The 20,629-nt window shown below is 40.8% G+C and overlaps 1 protein-coding gene across 1 annotated transcript in view; it reads right to left on the reverse strand.

Annotated features, from left to right (window-relative positions):
• CNTNAP5 (contactin associated protein family member 5) overlaps nucleotides 1–20,629 on the reverse strand; it is a 730,584-nt gene that overhangs the window by 374,600 nt on the left and 335,355 nt on the right. Inside the window, exons 5-6 of the mRNA XM_072960805.1 lie at nucleotides 19,071–19,274; nucleotides 8,624–8,808 (exon numbers count right to left, since the gene is read on the reverse strand). Coding sequence (XP_072816906.1) covers nucleotides 8,624–8,808; nucleotides 19,071–19,274 — 389 coding nt within the window. The remainder of the gene's footprint in view (nucleotides 1–8,623; nucleotides 8,809–19,070; nucleotides 19,275–20,629) is intronic.

A 20,629-nucleotide genomic window follows, 5' to 3' on the forward strand; every position in this document is an offset into this window, starting at 1 on the left:
TTTTGGTTCATGTTAATAAAAACAGTGATATTTTGGGCATAATAAGGGTACTGATAAATTCCTTCCATCCTGTTCAACACAAGTAGTTTATTTTCAGTACACACTTTAGAGGTCTTTCTGTTCCTTCCCACCATCCTAAAACGTGGGGAAACACGAAATTGGCAACTCCACAAATCACAAATCTTAACCTTAAAACTAGGAAGAAAACTGGCCGCAGTAAAAGTGGTTTTGAGTCTCGTAAGCATGCAGAGGCCAGGATAAGGACCACCCCTCCTTCCGAGTGAAACCTGGTCACCATGACGCTTTCTGGAGACTGGCCACACAGATCTAGGCTCAAATCCTGTTTCCATTACTCCCTGGCTCCTGAGGAGTTGGAGTGGGAGACTGATCAGTCGCTCTTGTCTGGGTTTTATATCCGAGACATCTCCCTCACTAGGATGTTTGAAGGATTGAACAAAATCACCAAATGCGACACAGAAGAGGTGGTCATTTTTTCTTCCTTCCATTTTTCTCCCCTTATTTCCATTTGGCATCTACTAACTTGCCTTTTCCTTATCTTATTTCCTTCCATTTATTTTATACTACTACAGCAGCTGCAAAACAGTTTCCCTGGTGATCTGTAGTGGTTTTGATCACCAAACAAACAGTTGTATTATGTGAGGCCAATCCTTTTATCGTGTCTGAGCTCTAGCAGAAGTGCCCACTGGGCAGCGCCAAGCTCAAGCAAGGGCAGCAAGGAGTGGCTCTGAGCACGGGGACCTACTATGAACTTCTTATGGAAAGAAAAGCAGGGTGTAAGTTGATGGGTGTAAGCTGATAGCTTTAAAATTCACAGAAATAAGCTTTTTAAAAATTTTTTCTTAACTATTTGAGTGTGTATTACATACCGGACACAAATCTATAGAAATAAACTGAAATACAAAAAAGAAAGTCTTGACTCTTATGATGAGCTTAAGTTCTATGGCTGGGGTGGGGATGAACAGATAGATAATTAAAAATAAATCAACAATAATATATTGTAAAGTGGTAAGTGTTTTTGAAGGAAGACTGAATAAACATTATTGGGAGGATGCAATTTTAGAAGCAAATAAGAAATATCCCTTAAGTCATATGTTTCTTTGTTGATTCAGTTTCCTCTTAAAATACTTTTTTGCATGTGGTACCAAACTTAAAAAATTCAGAGTGTACTGTGAAGAATGGAGCTTTTTTCTTCATTGATCCTGCTCTTATGTGCTCATCCCTATCCTTCCAGAAATTTCTGTACTTTCAAGGTCAACACTTGTCTATTGTTTTAAACACAGATACTGAGACAGGAGGGAAGAAGGCAGGGCACAACCATTAAAAGAATGACAGCAATTAGCACCAAGATGGCAGAAGAGTCAACTCCCAGTAGACCTTGAGGCTCAAGATGGTGGGATTTGACTGCCAGTGAACTTGGGCTTCATTATACACTTATTGTAGTACAACAGTTGCTAAATGACACACCCATAGGTGCCAGAACAGTTTCAAGGCTGCTCATGAAAGGTCAAAAAGTGGGCAGTGGCCCACTTCCTGAGAATCCCCACCCCTTCCCCAAAGTAGTTGGTATAATCCTGCCACTTGTTAGCCTATGAAATTACCCAGCCCATAAAAACTAACAACCCTGCACCTCATGGCCTTTCTCTTCTTCTGAGACGGCCCACACTCTGTCTATGGACTGTGTATCTCTCTGAATAAATCTACTTTCACTCAACTGTGGCTCACTCTTGAATTTTTTCCTGTGTGAAACCAAGGACCCTCACTTGGCGGAGTGCGTCCTGGGGACTTGAGTGAGACCTGGGACACAGCCATCTTCTCACACCCCATTTTCCTACATCAATACTGTTTACACTGCACTGTACACTGATTTTTCTTTTCATTTAATGATTTACACGGGAGATGATTCTACACCCAAACATTCTCTATAACAGATGTATAATCCTGCTGTAGGAGTTTGTCAGGTGCATACACACTACAAGGTGAGCCCAAGGTCAAGATCTGAAGACCACTGGTAAAGATAAAAGAGCCACTTCAGATTTGGATGATTTGCGACTTACACAGACAGCAGAGAACTGTAGCCAAATATCCCAGCTCCCTATGTTTCCTGTCTCACAAACCAAAAAGGGTAATACTAAAGCAAAAAGGGCCAGATGACTCTGTGGGGTGAGCTGTGGGATTCCTCATTGCTACAGATCTGGGTCTAGATTTCAGCCAATCAACTCTATGTGATGCAAGTCTATTATGAGAGGGCAGGGCAGATCGCCTCTTGCCTTATCAGAACCTAGGAAGTATCAGGAAACTGTGTCATGACAGCCTCCTACGGGGCAGGGAGGTGAATGGGCGATGGCCTCGGAGTCACCAATTGAAGGTCTCCATCCTCTTGTGTCTCAGGAAGAATACAAGGCATCTGCCAAGACTCAGATCAGCTGAGGAGTGTGGTGGATCTGACTGAGTGGCCCATGTGGACAGTGCAAGGTCACTGGGGCACCTGGAGGAGCTGTTTCCCTTCAGGGTTTACCATAATTATTAATTAACCCACCTGTGATGGGCTTTCGAGGAATTTCCAATCTTTATTACCCTTAATATGTACCCCAGTACACACATGTGCTTATAATTGTAGGATAAATTGCTAGAAACAGAATCATTGGATTGATGAGGACTTGTTTCGCATTTTGAAGATGTCGCCCTCTCTTTGCTATTGTATTAAGTACGGTCCCACTCACAATGGATTACGTGGTTCCTGTTCCTTCATACCCACGCCAACATTAAAAAGATTTTATTCTTTGCAGTCTAAACTTGAAAAAAGCATTGTAGTATTTTTTATACACGCAAATTCTTTACTTATTTTTCCACTGAGTTACTTTAGAAAAAATATTTGTAGGGTCTTTTTATTCATTACCTAAATTTTGATGTACTTTTCCAAGTTATTAAGGTGGGTGATATCTTTATATGTGTATCTTTTTGTGTAAGTTCATGTGGATTTTCAAAAATATTGTATGGACAAAATTTTTCATATATTTTATTTCCAGGTTTCTGAAACTTAAGTCATACTTACACGGACCTTCCATAATCTTTGATTATAAGAGTACTGGCTCATATTTTCTTTAAAACTTTAATAAAATTAATTTTTGAAGATATATGTATAGATACATATTTTTTAATGCTTAGAGGGTTTAGTTGAATCTAGTGTTTTATTTTAACTAGGAATTTTTATTAAAATATTTTATTTACAAAGGTCTTTTTAATATTTATGATGTGATAACACATAAATCTTATATTTTAAAAATATGTTTTGAATACTTTTGGTGCTGGTAAGGTGGTTATGTAAAAAAAGGATTACTGAGCATTCTTGATAATAAAAGATTTCTTGGATTGCACACTCTCAAAGAAATAGAATCTCAGAATCTCACTAAGACCCTAAAAATCTCTTTTCTAAAACCCTTCCACTCCAAGCTAAAAGTAAATGAATTACAATAATCTTAAAAGAGTAGAAAACTAACAAGATGCTTCTGAGTTGTTCAGGCTTGTACTTTTTAGCTAATCTGATGTTATGACTAATAGGCTCCCCTCCTTGTGCGCTCTTTTCTTAGAATAACTTAGCCTTTTACCCTAGAGGTCTTGAAATGTCATGGACTAAACCTCAAGAAAATGAACAGACCCTCCTAAATTCTTCCAGAAGAACATCTTGCCAAGATGAAAGGAAAGTAGCCCCTTCTCACACCCTGATTGTCATCACCCTCCTGTTCCCATTTTTCTATAAAACCCCAGGACCCTTACCCCAAGACAGGCTCACAGTCTCTAAGGCATGGCCCTGCTGTGACCTCCTTTGTTTGGCAAAGCAACAAAGCTGTTCTTTCCTGATTCTCCCAAAACTCTGCCTCTGCCTCTCAATTCGGCTATTGGGGTACAGAGGGTGGGTTTTTTCAGCAACAATCTTTCTCACAAGCATTTGGAAAAAAATCACATGAGCTGAGTGATGTGAACTGGGACAACATTCCAATGGGAAGTAAAGGATCTACACCCTTCCTGCTTCTTGTTTTGTTGATGGAAGATCCTATGAGCCCTTGTCTGTTTGTCTTCCAGGCAGGAGGAGAAGCTGATGACTGCACACCTGTGTGTGGCAAATTCCTTACCAGATGCCTCAAGGAAAGGCACTTGATTGATATCCTTGATGTAGTCTAAGACGGAGGACTGAAAGCTACCATATTTTCCAGCCAAGTATCTCCACATCATGCTGAAATTTGAAGAGTAGCTTAGATTTGTGGAATGTACGTGTCTGCCAAAATGTAGAGTTTGGCAGAGTACAGCTCGAGACCAGCAGACGTGCTCTGACAATGGGTCTCTGGAGCTCAGGGGCCTGAATTCAGTCATTCTTCTACTTGGTGGTAGCAGGGTTCATGTTCCACATTTGACTTATGGTCAATATCAAATTGAAAATGTGGATTCTGATTAAGAGGCAACATTGTTATGACAAAGACCTTAGTTTCTGTTCCTTAGATTCTTAGCTTTGTTCCTTCCATTAAGAGTGCTAATACTGCTTCTGAAACACAGCAGGACCCAGTGGGGTCCTCCTGGATACAAACCCTTTCTGTGTCCCCCATTTCTTGTTGGTAGGAAACAGGCTTCATTCAGCTCCCTTGACCCTCCCTGAGCTCCAGTTGCTAATCAGGGAAGGGAGGGAACGCAGAGACTAGAGAGGATCAATCTGGAAACAACAGTGCAGCCTTGGGGCAGGGTCCTGGCTCCTCCTCAAGGAACACACAGAACACTGTGTCTTTGGGTTCTTCTGCAAGAACTAAGACCCCCACCCAGGTGGAGGATGCCAATTTCAGACTGAGCACAGGATTCCTGGAGGCCTGCCCTGTTACCTCCCCACCAGCCAATCCGAAGACAATCTGCACACCCTTGTAGCCCTCACCCCAAACTTTGCCTATAAAAACTTCCTCTCTTTGAAAACCATCAGGGAGTTTGGGATGTTTGAGCATGAGCCACCTGTTCTCCTCACTTGGCCCTACAATAAACCTTTCTCTGCTCCCAACTCCTACGTTTCAGGTTTTTTGGCCCCTCTATGCATTGGGCACACAAAGTTTTGTTTGGTGACATCTCTGGGTAACTAACTTAAGAGTTTTCACTTCCCAGGTCTATAAAACTAGTTAGTGTCACATGGTAGCTACAACACAGGATGACTGTTCCCAGTGCTCTTCTCTCCCCATGGACTTAAAGGAGGGGAGTCTTCAAAGGCTGGAGAGCTCTCGTTGTTCCAGAGACTTGTCCCAGCACAAAACCCTCTCACCCAATGGAGCCAATTTCTACTGTCTCTGCTGAAATCAGTGCGTCTTCTTTTATGTTTGCGTGGCTGCACACCCCGAAAGGGGCTCAATTCTCTGAAGTAGAGGTTGCATTAGAAGAACATTTCAAGATTTGTTTTTTGGTTGTTGGTTATTTTTTCTCCTAGGAAACACTTTTTTTAAGGCACCAAGAAATTCAGGCTTTTCTAGAAGAAATTCATTCCAACTTGACAAATTGAGTGACATCCTTGGATTTCTTCCCCTAGATGCTGACATTCACTTTAATGCCACTCGTCTGTGACTCCATATGGATTCTCCACACTGGAGACCAAAGGTAGGTCGACATTAGTCTGAAAATCAGTGTTAAATCAGGCAACTGCGTGAGCTTTAGAACCATCTCTCGGGCCATTAGAGGCAAAGTCTTTGGGGAACTAGTGAAACTTAATGATGATTTTATGTTGGCTATTGTCCTCAAGTTCATAAAATATATCTTTGCTTCAAGATAATTCCAATATTGTGTGTATTCTTTGTTTTTTCAGTCACTTAAAGCTCACAAAGGAGAGTGATTGATATTCATAGATTTTCAGTTATCAGCAACTAAAAAAATCCTGCCCCGTATCTTGCCTTCTGAGTCAAAGAATGACAAATACTCTTTCGAAGTTAATGAATGGCCTCTCTTATCAATAGTACGCTAAATGAAAATTAGGACCAAAAGAGGAGATCTTTCTTACTGCTTATGATAGTGACTGGGGAGAAAAACAAAGTCAGACCCTAAGTTTTCAATTATGCACCTCTACTGTTCTGTCACATCTCCCACTGGTGACTGAAATTGTCTGCTGACAGGATTTCCAACCATCTGTCCAGCAACCCGCTCCATCCACCTCCAGACAAACCTAAGTGACAGAGTTACTTACGATAATCTTCAGAGTCACTGCCCTGAAACAGTGGTTCTCAAATGTTAGGTGCATCAGAGACACCTGGAGGGTTTTTAAAAACAATTATTAAAAAATAAAATTATTGAGCCCCACTCCCAGAGTTTCCAGTTCTGTAGGTTTGGATGGGACCTGTGCATTTTCATTTCTGATACATTTTCAGCAGAGGCTACTTTAGCTGGCTCCTGAAACATATGCTCAGAATGACTACTCTGTAACATAAGACCAGCCATGTCACTGCTCTGCAAAAAATCGTTCATGGGCTCCTTCTCCCATCGGTACCTGGGTCTGCCCTAATTCTTACATTTTCTCTCTCACTAATCAGCTGCCTTAAGTGGTGTGTTGATAAAGGCTTAAAATCTAGCTGTTCAGGATCCTTATAATAGCCTTTAATAAAAAAGAATATGAAAAGGAACATATATATCATCCAGTTATATATCTATATATAACTGAATCACTATGCTATACACCAGAAATTAACACCACACTGTAAACCAACTATACTTCAAAAAAAACATCTGGCTGTTCAGGGTGAAACGCACACATACACAGCTCTATACGTATGTGTGTGTGTGGGCACACACTTGCATTCAAATGTCAGATTATTTCATAACATAAGCATTGTGTAGACACAATTTACTGCTAATAAAAAATATGCAAACTTTTACTATAAATTCCATAAACTGATTAATTCTCATAAAATGCTTTTGTTGATTCTTTACTGAATTATTTCATCCGTAATCACACACAGACTCTATCATATAGTCTTTTTTTTTTGCTTTATTTTTTTTAAACAACCCTGTATAGATATAAAAATTATTCTTAACACACAGGTTGGAGGAAACTTCAGGCTTCAAGCCAGACTTGGCCTACAGGCTGCAGTTTGCCCATCCCTGGTCTAGACAGTCCACAAAGCAATCAATCAAAGCCTGATTGATAGCACTTGCCAATATCCATGGTGTAAATATCCCCACCGTGATGGATGTCACACTATTGAGCAGATGTCACTAAATCTGGAATTGGGAAGACCTGCACTGTAGCAGCCCCGTAGAATCTATTTCCCCGCATGCAGATACAGCAGAAGTAAAAGTCATCAGAGACACATAGATAGATAAACAGAGAGATACGGGGATAGGCAGGTAGAGATAATATGAATTGATTACCTTTGAAAAATACTTTGATGAATTATAAGCTTACATAACTTAATTTTTCATAATGACCCTATTTACCAGCCAGCTTACACAATTCCTGAAAACCTACCAGTTGGCCTTCTTGAGTCAGTACCAGCTGGCTCCAACGCACCACTGCCAGCCTATTGTTTCAAACCCCATAGACACTGGACCGTGACCCTTCACGCCGTGTGTGGGTCCTGCGCAGTGTGCTCTTGGGCCTGGCCTTCCTTTTCCCCCTTCCTCATCAGGCTAACCCTGCTCTCCTCTCAAGATGCAGCAGCACCTCCTGCTGGAAGCCTTCCACCAACTTTCAACGTTGAGCCAGTGCCCTCTGCCCCGATTCCCTCCCCCCTACCCCCACCACGCCCTGCACAACTCTGCCTGGTGGCTCTCACCTCCTTGTTCTGCACAGGTGTTTCAGGCCTGACTCTGCTTTTAGAATGTGAGTCTCTCCAACTCAGAGGCTCTGCCTTGGTCATCTCTCTCTCTCTCTCTATTTTATTTTTTGTGCCTACAACAGAGCCTGGCATATAATCGAAGTACAACATATACATCTTCAACTAAACTACTAGTAAAGATGGATAACTTGTGGCTGCCAGTTTGCAAAATGCCATGCAGCCTTCTTTGTGTTACAGACAAGTGCACCTCCTTGTGCTTCTTTCAGGTGAGAGCACGAAAGAACTAACCATCTATGTGTATTGGTCAAAAGTTTGCTTGGGAATGAAGATTAAAATCAAGAGCTTATCTTGTACATTTTCTGTTTCTTTGGATTACGTTTATCATTTCTTTTTTAGTTTATTGTGGCATAATTGCTCTTCTAACTTTCTATTAGTACAATTTCTCTATTTCCTATTACCCCAGCTAGCTGACATTGACTTTCAAAAGAAGAATGCCTGAATGTAAGCCAGAGACTAGACAGACGGTGAAGACTACAAGCAAAAAACAAAAAAGTTTTAAAAAGTACAACGGAGACTTGCTATTTTAAAACACCTTGTTAGTTATCACCGTACTGGGCAAGGCGTTTTCCCCAGGCTCACGGCTCAGACTCTCCATGGACTCCTCCCCTGTGGGTCCCTGGGCTTAGATGGAGATAAAGATAAACCTCGATAAGATTTGTCAGGGCCCCTCATCTTCTCAGTCGCTCTTTGGTTTGCTGACTCTCTTACTGATTTTGAGCAAGGGGTCTGGGGATCTTCGGGGGGAGTCAACTCACCTCATAGTCGATGTCTAAGGCATCCGCCTCGCCCTTGGTCCGGAAGTGCTGGGTATGCTTGTCCACGGTGAAGTTCACCTGCTTGCCCACCCGCTCGAGGAGGACGGAGTGCCAGTGCTGGTCGTCCAGGAGGCTGCCCAGGGTGGCCGCGGGTGGGCTGCTGCTCAGCCGGGGTTTGCTGTCATCTGTGAAGGGGACAGGGAGATGGGATGGCGTCCGTGCCCCAGGCAGCCTCTAGTGCTAGAGCGTTCTGCAGACAAGACCACCTCTCTCCAGCCAAAGCTAACGGATGACTCTTAGTCTACACGCCCGGAACGGCGCTGGGGTTGGGGAGGAAAACCAGCCTTTTCCCACAGATCCCAGGGCCAAATCCTAGGTCAACTGATATACACACAGCCCTGTAGACATGAAACGCCATGTTTTCAGGGCCTGCACAGTTAAATAATAAAAGAAACTATATCCTGATATTGAAAATAGGGGTGATCACATTTAGAAATAACGTCCATTCTTTGCATTTGAGTGACTTGAATGGAGAAAGGGAATCTTGAGTTGTGCTTTGAAGGAAGACTGACCTCTGGATGAGTACAGGGAAGACAGAGGGCACACTGAGTTAGGGAAACCCCTGGGCCAAGGCCACGATGAGGAAATAACCATTTTAGCCTCCATTTTCACATGCCTACTCTATGGACGGCACTGAAGTAGGGATTTTATAACCTCCATCTTTAATGCTCTAAGGCAAAATTATTACGTATGTTTGACAAATAAGGAAACTGAGGCCCAGTGAGGTTAAGCCTGGGCAGAGGTACAGCCAGGGTTCAAATTCAAGTCCACTGGACCCGTTGACTCTGACCTTGGCACAGCTCAAATGTGCTAATTCAGCCTAAGCTGAGCATGGAAGTCTTCCTGCCTTGGGAGGAGGGTGTAAGAGATTCAGAGAGAGACACATTTCTCAATCATGTCTGCCTGGTCCCCTCGCCTCTCTGTCCCTCCTCCAATTTTATGGAAGTTCCTGCCTGTACCCTTGTGTCAAAAAGATTATAGCTTTTTTGTTCTTTTTATTTTCCCCCTGCAGAATGGCTCAGACTTAGCAAAATGAACAGTTAAATGCAACTAAGTCTTGTGCATAAACCTCCTGATTTTTGAAGATGTGATGTATGCGGTACCCTTAGTAACTGAAAGCGAAATGTCTCCCTCCTCTCCCCTAAGATGTGTTTTTTTCACCAGAACAGCTGCCACAGCCCACTCCACAGTGTGGCATTAAGGGGGCAGGAGCTGCCACTTCCCCTGTAGGCTGCTCCCTCCCACCTCCAGTATGGCCCTAAGGCGCTCCCTCCTTCACCGAGCAACACTGTTGCTTCCTGTGGGGGAGCAGGTGGGGGCATCAAACTCATTGTCTTTGAAAAGTAAGAGCTGACTTTACTCAACTGATTTATTCACTGCAATATGTATTTGTTCCACATCGTTTGAGTTCTTACATTGCATCAAATGATGCTAATAAATTAATAGATATTTTCCCTTTTCTTTTTCCCTCCCTTCTCTTTCCTTTCCTTTCCACCTTCCTTCCTTCCTCCCTCTCTTCCTTCCTTCCTTTCATCCATAAGAAGGTATGGATATCCACCTGTCTTGCTCACAGTGACAGATGATGTACAGAGGAGATAAAGGAGACACAGAGTTGAAAGGCACACCTCCCTCTCTGAAGTTTTCAATGTGGTGACTGCTAATAGGGACCTGATAACACGCATGCTGCTGGTATGAACATCAGGGGGCCCAGGAAATACAGGGCAGGGAGCTGTGGGGACCATTTGATAGAGCAGTGCCAGGCATAAATTTGGCCAGACAAGGAGCATTGTTACACAGCCAGGAGAAGTGCATGCCAGGGCTAGGGGACGTAGGGGAACACTGTAAAGGGATTCCAGGCAGAGGAGTGCCGTGACCACGCAGGGCTGGCTTACAGCCTCCAGGACAAGTGTGCTAGTGTGAGCTAGGTTACAGCTTGTGTTTTACTTTTAAGAAATGGGAGCCACTGGTGAATTAGTAGGTCTGAGATGACTAACTCAGGTGATCATTTAAAAGAGGTTTTATTATCCCACTCCTGGGCATATATCCAGAGGGAACTCAAATTCAAAAAGATACATGCACCCCACTGTTCACAGCAGTACTATATACAATAGCCAAGACATGGAAACAACCTAAATGTCCATTGGCAGATGATTGGATAAAGAAGTTGTGGTATATTTATATAATGGAATACTACTTAGCCATAAAAAAGAATAAAATAATGCCATTTGCAGCAACATGAATGGAACTGGAGATCTTCATTCTAAGCGAAGTAAGCCAGAAAGAGAAAGAAAAATACAATATGATATGACTCATATGTGGAATCTTACAAAAAAAAAAGGAAAAATAAAAAAGAAGACATTAATGAACTTATCCACAGAACAGAAAGACTCACAGACATAGTAAATAAACTTCTGGTTACCGGGGTGAAACAGGGTGGGAAGGGATAAATTGGGAGTTGAAGATTTGCAAATGCTAACTACTATATAAAAAATAGATAAAAAATAATTTTTCTGCACAGCACCCACCACCACCGTTGTCACCACCATCTTAATAGGCCAGAAAATCTGCAGAGTAAAAAACATCAGTAACTCCATCCTTACTCTCGTTAAGGATAAAGTCAGCTTTAGTCACCATGTCCTAACCTTGGCTCACAAAGTTTGCTATTATCATTCCACCCAATAATTACACTCTTAATTTTAGGACTTCAAAAGGAATAAAAGGCACAACTTCTTAAATACAATGTAGCTACTTTTCTCTTACTGCAGCTAATGAAACCATAAGCCTTAATTAATGCATTTAACTTTTCATGCCGAATAGCTCATGAAATTTTCATGAGTACTTAAAGCAATTTGTTGACCTTTACTCCAAAGTGAATTAATATCGCTCCTTTACATTTTCATTTGTTTCACCAATTTTTTTTTACTGTCCAAACATAATGAAAAATGAAACCCCATCTCACCAAATTTTTTAAAATACGTAAGTCACTAAGTGTGGAAGGACTTAAAAAAATGTTCATAACTTTTTACCTAGTAACCTACTTTCTGGAAATCTATCCTAAGGGGGGAAAAAACTGACACATAGTGATTTTTTGCCCTAAATGTCTAATAATTTAAAAATCGGAGATAATGTCCAATCATTTGGAAAGAAAGAGAAAAAAAAAAACTTGGAATAAGCTTGGATAGAATCACCAGAAGGAATATTATGTAGTCATCCAAATGGATTTGATGAGATGTCTATGAAGTACTTATTTCAAAAGTGTACTCGGTAGTGACTGCCATTCTTATGAAATAAAAAGTAACTTTTAGTAAAGGTGATATTCAATAATTACACCTTACTGGTTTAAAATATATAAAAGCAGGATAGGAAAGTATCAACATAGAAAAAATGACAACTATGGAAATGTAGAGAAGCACTGTGTGCAAACAAAAACCAAGAACGCATTTTCTCAAATATTAACGAAAGTTCTGATTTTTTTTCTTTATTTCAGAATGCACATAAATCTCTTTCATAACGGGAAAAATATTACTTCATTAAAAACGTAATCCTTAACCCGCATAGCTGGTCCACTGAAAACCATATAGGTGATGTGTGAATTATTGAATAGCTCCTGCATTGCAGGTTACTTTTTAATTAACAAAAAAAATGGCAGGTGTGATGTATTTCATGCACCTTCTCCATGATTCTTTCTATGATGATATTCAGAAATCGTGTATTAAAACAAATTGAGCAAAGTTAGTTTATGCAGTTCGATAAAGAGGAAATTCTGCTCTTCATCAAGCAAGATATTTTGAATTTTACCTACACGAGGTATTACTGTGAAGAAAGAAGAATGTTAGCCCTAGGAAATGTTCCATTTTACGTAGAAATGTTCATTATTAGAAGTTACAATAAAAACTTCATTCTCAAAAGCTTATCCAACTCTTTATCCTGTAATATATATTTCAAGTTTTATCTCAGTGGCCATAATGGTTCATTGACTAGTTTTAACTAGTTTCCAATTTATTATGGCAAGATAAAAGTGCCTGTGGGCAATTGTGGAGAACAAAGACAATAAAAATATGCAGAAGCTACATTTTAGGCCAGCATCATATTAGAGGGGGAGAAAAAGAAACCTTTTATTACTAATTAAAGAAAACACGTGTTTTTATGTGGTTTGAGATATAATTAAAATGAAGCAATGTAAATACTACTCAAGATCCTTAAGCATATGACAATTCTTAAAGGAAGCTTGAAATGTTTGCCAAATATTTCTAACTTGCTTTTCTCATCCTCCTCCCCCACCCCCACTGCCAGCATACTGAGGATAAACGTGTCAAATTCTTCACCCTTAGAACTAACATTTTTCTGGCTAAGGGTATGCATATTGCAATGTCTTCACCCAAAATTCTTCTTTGATTGACTCTTTTTCTTCCTTGGGCTTATCTTAACAGTTTAAACATGGATGCCACTTTAACCTTTACAATCTGTGAAGTGCACGTGGCCTGAGCAAAAGGGAATGGAAACTTCCTTTTTTAAGATGGCATTTCAACAAAAAGCTACTCTTGCAAAGGGCTTGATTTATTGTTGATGAAATAGGTGCCACTCACATGGAGGTCCCCAGTGCCTGTCTCCATCTCACCTTCAAAATTAACCTTCCCATTTTTAATTTTTCAGGTTACCAGAATTAGTATTCACCTCTATTGTTTAAGCTTCTCTTCCATCAAGTGAGGTAAGCACTTGATGTTACATATGTTGCTTTGGTTATTTCTCTGTATATAGCCCTACAAAAAGCTCCCTCTCGAAGAAGACACATGGCTTACCCAAAGACACAAAGAATTAGGGTTACCACTCAGCTCTGTCTGACTAAATAAAAAAAGCTAATATTCTCACCCCTACCCCATTGGAAATACTGGTACTCCCACCCACCCTCATATCTTAGGTTCTGGCGTCTGCATCCCACCATATGCACCTGTAAGCTCATGTAGCTTAGCAAGGATGGAGGGTCTCAGAAAATAATTTGATGAACTGGGAAGCAGAGAGTCATGGAATAGGAAAATGGGGCAACACTAGAGGGGGATATGATGTAGGATGAAAAGACAAATTTCACCTCCATAGGTAATTCAGGATCATGAAGACCTCTTTTTGGCAAAATTCAAGGCTAATGAATGTTCTAAATATTCAGAAGCATTTTGAAGAGAATAGCAATGAGCAGAAAGCCATGTGATTCCAGTGGACTTGACCCTCAAACCAGAGCAAATCCTTACTTATCACGAAAGTAATGAAATATATCTTTTTAGTTGTTAAAGAATTCTAAATTTTATACAACATTCTCCAGATTTAGGGGCTGTTGCTCAAATCTGGCCCCTAAATTGTATCCTCTTCTGTGACTTTGCTCTCTCAGAAAATGCTGTTTTATTACCACTATGAGATATGGTTTTGATGACACATACTCATCTATTTTTAGTTAATATTATAAAATTAGAAAGTAAATAGAAATAATTAATCTACCAAGCTGGGACCTCCTTGAAAATCAGAACTGGTGAATTCAACTTTTAACCTCCAGTGCAAAGCTCAGTGCCTGGCTTAATGTACTTGCTCAATGAATTCTTATTACATGAGTGATGCAATTAATAAAAAGCCTGCTGCAACTTGTCCCACTGACGCTTTGTCTGAAATGCCTGTCTTTCTCTCCTCTTTGCAATAAAATCTCAAGATAACTCAAGGTTAATCCACGAAGGTTTTCTGGACTCCTTTATCCCACCCTGGTCTGTCCATCTCAAAATATGACACATGAATATCAACTTCCTGATATTTAATATATAATTGTTTCATGAAGGTTTATAACATTTTTATGATTAATGCCAGGACCTTGGGGTCAGATTGAGAGGGTTCTAATTTGGGGTCTTCAGCTATGCAATTATGTGAACTATGTGACCCAGGGCAACCAACTGGGCATCACTGACCATCAGTTTCTTCATCTGGAAAATGGATTTGGATATAGTTCGTAGGATTGCCATATGATTTAAATGAAATACATGTGTAAAATGTCTAGTACATGCCTAAGTGAGGGCTCTCAAAAGCAGGCAATGTTTAAAAAACAAACAAAACATCTTTCATAGTATTTAGTACAAATTCAGAAACACAATAAATATTTTATAAATACACACGAGTTGGCTTATCAAAATGCCTGAATTTCAAAAAGCTAAAGAAAATATTCTTTTGACTCTCTGGAGAATGTGCAGAACCTTTGCTGATATCCCAGGATAGCTCAGTGAGGTGGTTATGCAATCAAATGCTTTGCCTCTGAACCGGACACGTGGCCCCAAAGACATCTGCTCCACACCTGTTTGTGCTATTCCAGGATCCTCACTTTCCTACAGCTGCCCTTACGGCACAGATATTCTACCTCAGTTCAAAGGCACTGGGCTCTTGTAAGGATGAGTGACCTGAATGTAGTATTGATGTTTCGTTTAGTTCTTACAACAATTCCCCAGTCACATAATACCTCTGCTCTTTGATTCTCCCACCTGTATGGATGGGCTTGTGCTGTTGTGATTCTACAGAGGGCAAGCTGCCACAGGTGATCTGAATGAGATGTGTAAGACTTGGAAAGACGGATCTCTATTAGCCCCTTCAAGGACTGAGAGAAGGAATCTCTTTCCTATTAGTAGCCTTAGAAAAATCATTACTTTACCCTAAGAAAGTGGTCAAAGGGGAGCACCTAGTTCAAGGTCAGCATTGAAAGGATAATTTCAAGTCAGCATATGGGTAACTAGGTAATAGGAATCACCACATCAGCAAAGGGCATCACTTGTAAAGAACCACAGATCACTACATACATCTCCAAGGGCCACCCTCTGCCGCTGGCCATGGTGCTGAACCCCTCCACTCAGCCTGAATTTCTGCATTGTGAGGTCACAGGTTAGACAAGGAACACACACCAAAGGACTGCCACTAAAGAAACCGCTGCTGGAGTGTCTACCTCAGTTGGGAAAAGAGAAACTTCCTTCCTCATTGGCCGATGCCATTATTTAGCCCATTAACTTGGATTTTTGGATTCTCCCTCCCTCCCTCCTTCTCTCTTTTGTCTTTCTTTCTTGATTCATTTCTCTTAAGAACCTGATCGTGGATGATATGAACTCTTTCCACTTTGAAGGCTGTGTGGCAACATGGAAAGAACTTGGATTTTACACAATATGTAAACATTTTATATGAGTAACTAGGGAATACACTTGAAAAACATACCAAAATGTTAATAGAAGGATGACTGCATTATAGGATTTTGAGTGATTTTTACCCTTCTTTCTAATTTTTTTCAAGTTTTCCAAAAAGTGAAATATAGTTTATAATCTGAAAATAATAGTAAAAGAAAGTTACATATAACTAGATTTTAATACTGCTTATGCTAATCAGTAACCATGTAATTTGAACAGGTGATTTATTCTTCTTTAGCTTTATATTCCACATGGGTGAATTGGGGGTAATATTTACATACCCAACAAGGATGCTGTGATAGGATACCAACATACTCAATATGTTCAGCAAATATCAGGGCCTCAGCATAGGAGAGAGAGTAGCTCAGGCTTTAAGGTAAGCAAGCCAAATGAGAATAATGCATATTTGTGTCAGGCTCTGCTATGTGAGATGAAAAGCCCTTTTTCCAATGTACTCAATTTACCTTGAGTACCTACTTCAGGCAGGTGTTCCAGTTTCTGAAGATACAGCAATAAACAAAGGGCTGTCTTGCCCTCGTGGAACCTATGTGACAGATTTTCCATTACGGGCGTATCAAAGCTCCCTTGATTATCAGCTTTGATTTAATTATCATGCCCCTCTTTCCCTCTAGCTCAGTGCTTCCAGGGATCTGCTGGCTCTAACTGAGTTCTGCAGAGCGGAGGTTCTAATATATGTCAGTGCCTCTCTAGAGAAGGAACATAGAAATGTGTGCTATTTTACAGGTATCCTCGGTGACTGCCTAAAAGAGTAAGTACAAGGAAGAGTTGTGGTAAATGGCTAGAGATGGGTAAAATCCACAAGATGAGGAAAAGATGAAGAAATTCCAAACTCTGCAGAATACAGACTAAACATATTTTTACTACTGAATCACTCACTAGATGAGATTTCCCCTTATCACCACCAGTTAGAAATAGAGGGCAGATGGAATCCGGGAAGAGAGAATTATTCTACTTTCTTTGTATCACAACAAGCAGTAGATCTTCTTGATCTTAATACAGCCATTTATTTCTAGGAAGACCAGCATAGCACAGGGGGTGGAACATTCAGATATTGAGTAGAATGATGAGTAGAATTAAGAGCTTCTGTGTTTGGTACCTCACTATGTTTATTTACTGACATAAAAAAAATTCACTCTATAATGCTTTTAGTTGTCATGTTCATGCTCTGCAAGATAGTTATTATTAACTCCAGGTTGGAAATGAGTAAACTGAGGCTTTGAGGTTATGAACTTTCCCCATAAGAAACAGCTAGCACATGTCTGCAATTAAAATAAGATCTGCTGCCTGACCACGCCCACTCCTCTCCATCATGCTATGCTGTGACTGAGGCTGGTGTACATCGCTGGGTTATGCCACAGCTTTGGAAGGGCGACGGCATATCCGAATTGGGAATCTAAGTGGCAGATTCAGCATCACCTGCTTTACTATTGATAACTTTACCCATAACCCACAATGTTCTGTGAACCACTTGTAACTGGATGTAGGGGGGTGAGGGTTTACTCCATTCTCCTTTCATGAAAATTGAAGGCCAGGTAACTAAATGATATATTTCTGCTAGTACTTTTATGCTCACCTTTCCTTCAATTCACTGATAAATTTCTTCTTTAGCTATGTTAACATAATCAATTAGGTTACTGACAAATCCTCTTCCCACTATCCTCTGGGTGTGACGCCTTCTAAAGATGCCTTTGCTGTAATTTAATTGAATCCATTAGATTTAAATTTTATGAGTTAAACTTGGGATCCTGAAGTTCTCCCTGCTAACCCTTGAAGGCTAAGAAGATGCCCAGAAATACCTCAGAACAGAGGCTTATATTGTTTGGCTCTGGGGATGAGTTCATGGTAATCTTCATTCTTCTGTTTCTCCTGCTAATTACTAAAAGAATTTCTTACTAAATACTAATTACTTAAATACAAAATGCATCTGTGATTTTTCCAGTCTTTCCTGCAACTCGAGCTCACAAACTCTGACTCTGCTTTCTTTGCTAGTCTTCTGCTCTGACTTTCCTTCTTTACTATTTGATACTCAGGTGATAATTCTCTCCCACAAGTGTAATATCCAGCCCTCCCCCTAATACTGATAAATGTCAAATGGGAGGCAGGGAGTCACTCTGAGAAAAGTGGTCAGCTCCTTTGCCATCAGCCTAGCTCTTTTTCTACAGCAGAGCTTGTCTTTGCATCTTTGGGAATTCTGCTCCCTGCCTTGTGCACTAGGCACATCCTTCCTTCATAGGTGCCTTTCACGTCAAGGAGGATGAGCCTGTCTTTCTTTCCCTGGGAAGGGAAGTTGATTACAGTGAGACACAGACCTGCATGTGGAGAGGCAGGCGTGATGGATGCCAACTCATAGAGGGAGGCCTGAGTCCGAAGCACAGAGAAGGTAGAGGGCATCCTGCACCCAATTAGCTGGCATTTCGCAAATCTAGGGTTACTCCTGGCATAAGCTGGACATTTAGAGAAAACGGTGTTTCCCTTAACAAAACAAGTTGAGTAGCTTAGATTTTTCCCAACATTCTAAAGACTCCTTGTCCCCCCACCTAAAAGAACAAAATAAATTAAAAAAAAAAGAAATTGAAATGTTTATTTTTCCCCCTGGAACTTAACTTTCATAAAGGTAACAATTATAAGATTGTGAGCAAGCCTCCTTATATGTGTGCATTATAATAATGTGTGTTTAAACGTGCTTAAGTTAAAGTATGGTACTAAAAAAAAGTTAATTATGGAGACAAATAAATAAATACATGAATAGCAACTAGCTAGTAGCTCTCTCCTTCTACCAAAATTTCCTTGTTTCAAAGAAGGTTATTAATGGTTTAAACATTTAAAAGTATGGTGCTCTTTAGTGGGGAGGGCACAGCTCAGTGGTAGGGTGCGTGCTTAGCATGCACAAGGTCCTGGGTTCCATCCCCAGTACCTTCATTAAATAAAATTTAAAAATAAATAAATAATAATTAATAAATAAATAATATCTAATTACCTCCCCCCAAAATACAAAAAGAGTTTTTAAAAAATGGTACTTTTCTCCTCCAACCTGGATAAGGAAATTGTGTCTCTTAGGTTGTGATCCAGGAACCTGCAGCTGATGCACTAGGAGAATAAGGAGCTGGGCTCTGCTACAGAAGGGAGCTCCCCAGGGCCCGGCTGGGACAGGGAAGGGGCAGAGCCTGACCTACCCAAGTTGAGGTGCAGGGCCAGCCTCCCCTTCTGGAGCTCCAGGGTGATGTGGTCCCCACGTTGCCCTTCTCCGTGGAACAGGACCCCATCTCCTTGCATGCTCTTGAACTTCAGAGAGATCACATCCTTGAGCGTGCTCATCAGTTTCTGATTGAACCTGTACAGGAGGGAGCTCCGGCCATCGAAGTCAGCGACGTCTGATTCTGGGCACAAAGAGAGAGGGAGAAAACCATCAGTGGCCATCCTCGTCACTGCCCTTTCTCTCTGGCATCTGAGTTGTTGTCCAATTAATAGAAATGTTCCTGACATCTATAGGGTCCCGACTCAACGGGAAACATATAGACTAGACCCAATCTAATTAGACTAGGAGAGCATTCATTTACAAGCAGCCGTCACACACACAGTCAAAGTGAACTGATCGTCAGCCTGGAAGGAAAACATCTCATTAGTGATATGTCAGCTTTTGCTTGAGGGGACAGAGTGTGAACAGCGCAAGGACCCTTGTCAGGCTCTGCTATGTCAGATGCCTGGTTGTAATAATTTCTCATGATTTACCTTCCCCATTAGTCTGCTTCTGATAGGTAAAGTAATGTGATCCTCCATCCAGGATCAAGGTTGGAGATGAAAACTACAGTTTATTGTTTCAACTCTGAACAGTACTGTCTCCCTAGACCTGTGCTGAGAAGGGTTCTGAGGTTCCCTTTAAGTTCAATGTTAAAGGATATACTGTAAAGGATGACTTACTATTTGAACAGAGAGGGCAAAGGCATTGCATCCTTATTGTCTCTGCCTTATCTTGTGTGGGGATGTGTATCATTTTAGTTTGCATGCATAAAAGTGTTTGCTCATTATTGTTAAAGGAAAAAAAAAGAGCAGGTCCAGTTGATTCCAACTAGGGTTCTTGAACACTTTAATTAATAGAAATTAGTAAGAGTCCAGATGAGAAATTCAAGTAAGGCTTTGTTGGGACTGGGATGGAAAAGAAGTAACAGATGCCCTTTCTGCTTCCTGAGGGGGGTGGGCTGGTACCTTAAATGGGGTGAGGAGGGGTAGACCAGTGGGTCGGGCCTGAGGGGTGGCTCAGGCGGTCTGCCCACCACCTTGGTGATGCCGTGTGCAGGGATCATGCAGGGTACCCTGATTTGTCCCCAACATCTCAGAAGTGGTCCCAGGTCCCAGGTCCCAGCCTATCTCACAGTAATCATGATTTGGATAAACGTATGGAGTAGATGTGTATAAACATGTCTGAAAATTGTACGTCAGAAAGCTAAGAAGGACTTTCTTCTGGTTTTTTTTTTGATACAAATTGAGATGAAACATTTCATTAGTTTCAGGTGTACAACATAATGATTAGATATTTGTATGTACTATTAAATGATCACTACAAAAACGTATTCTTGGCCACCACACACAGTTACAGATTTTTTTTTTTTCTGGTGATGGGAACTTTTAAGATCTACTTCTCTTGGCAACTGTCAAATAAGAAAAGTCTCACCTCATCAACCAAACAAGTATCTGAAAAGATTCTCTACATCACGTGTCATCAGGGAAATGTGAA

Source organism: Vicugna pacos, chromosome 5 (genome assembly GCF_048564905.1).
Source record: "Vicugna pacos chromosome 5, VicPac4, whole genome shotgun sequence".
Lineage (NCBI taxonomy): Eukaryota > Metazoa > Chordata > Mammalia > Artiodactyla > Camelidae > Vicugna > Vicugna pacos.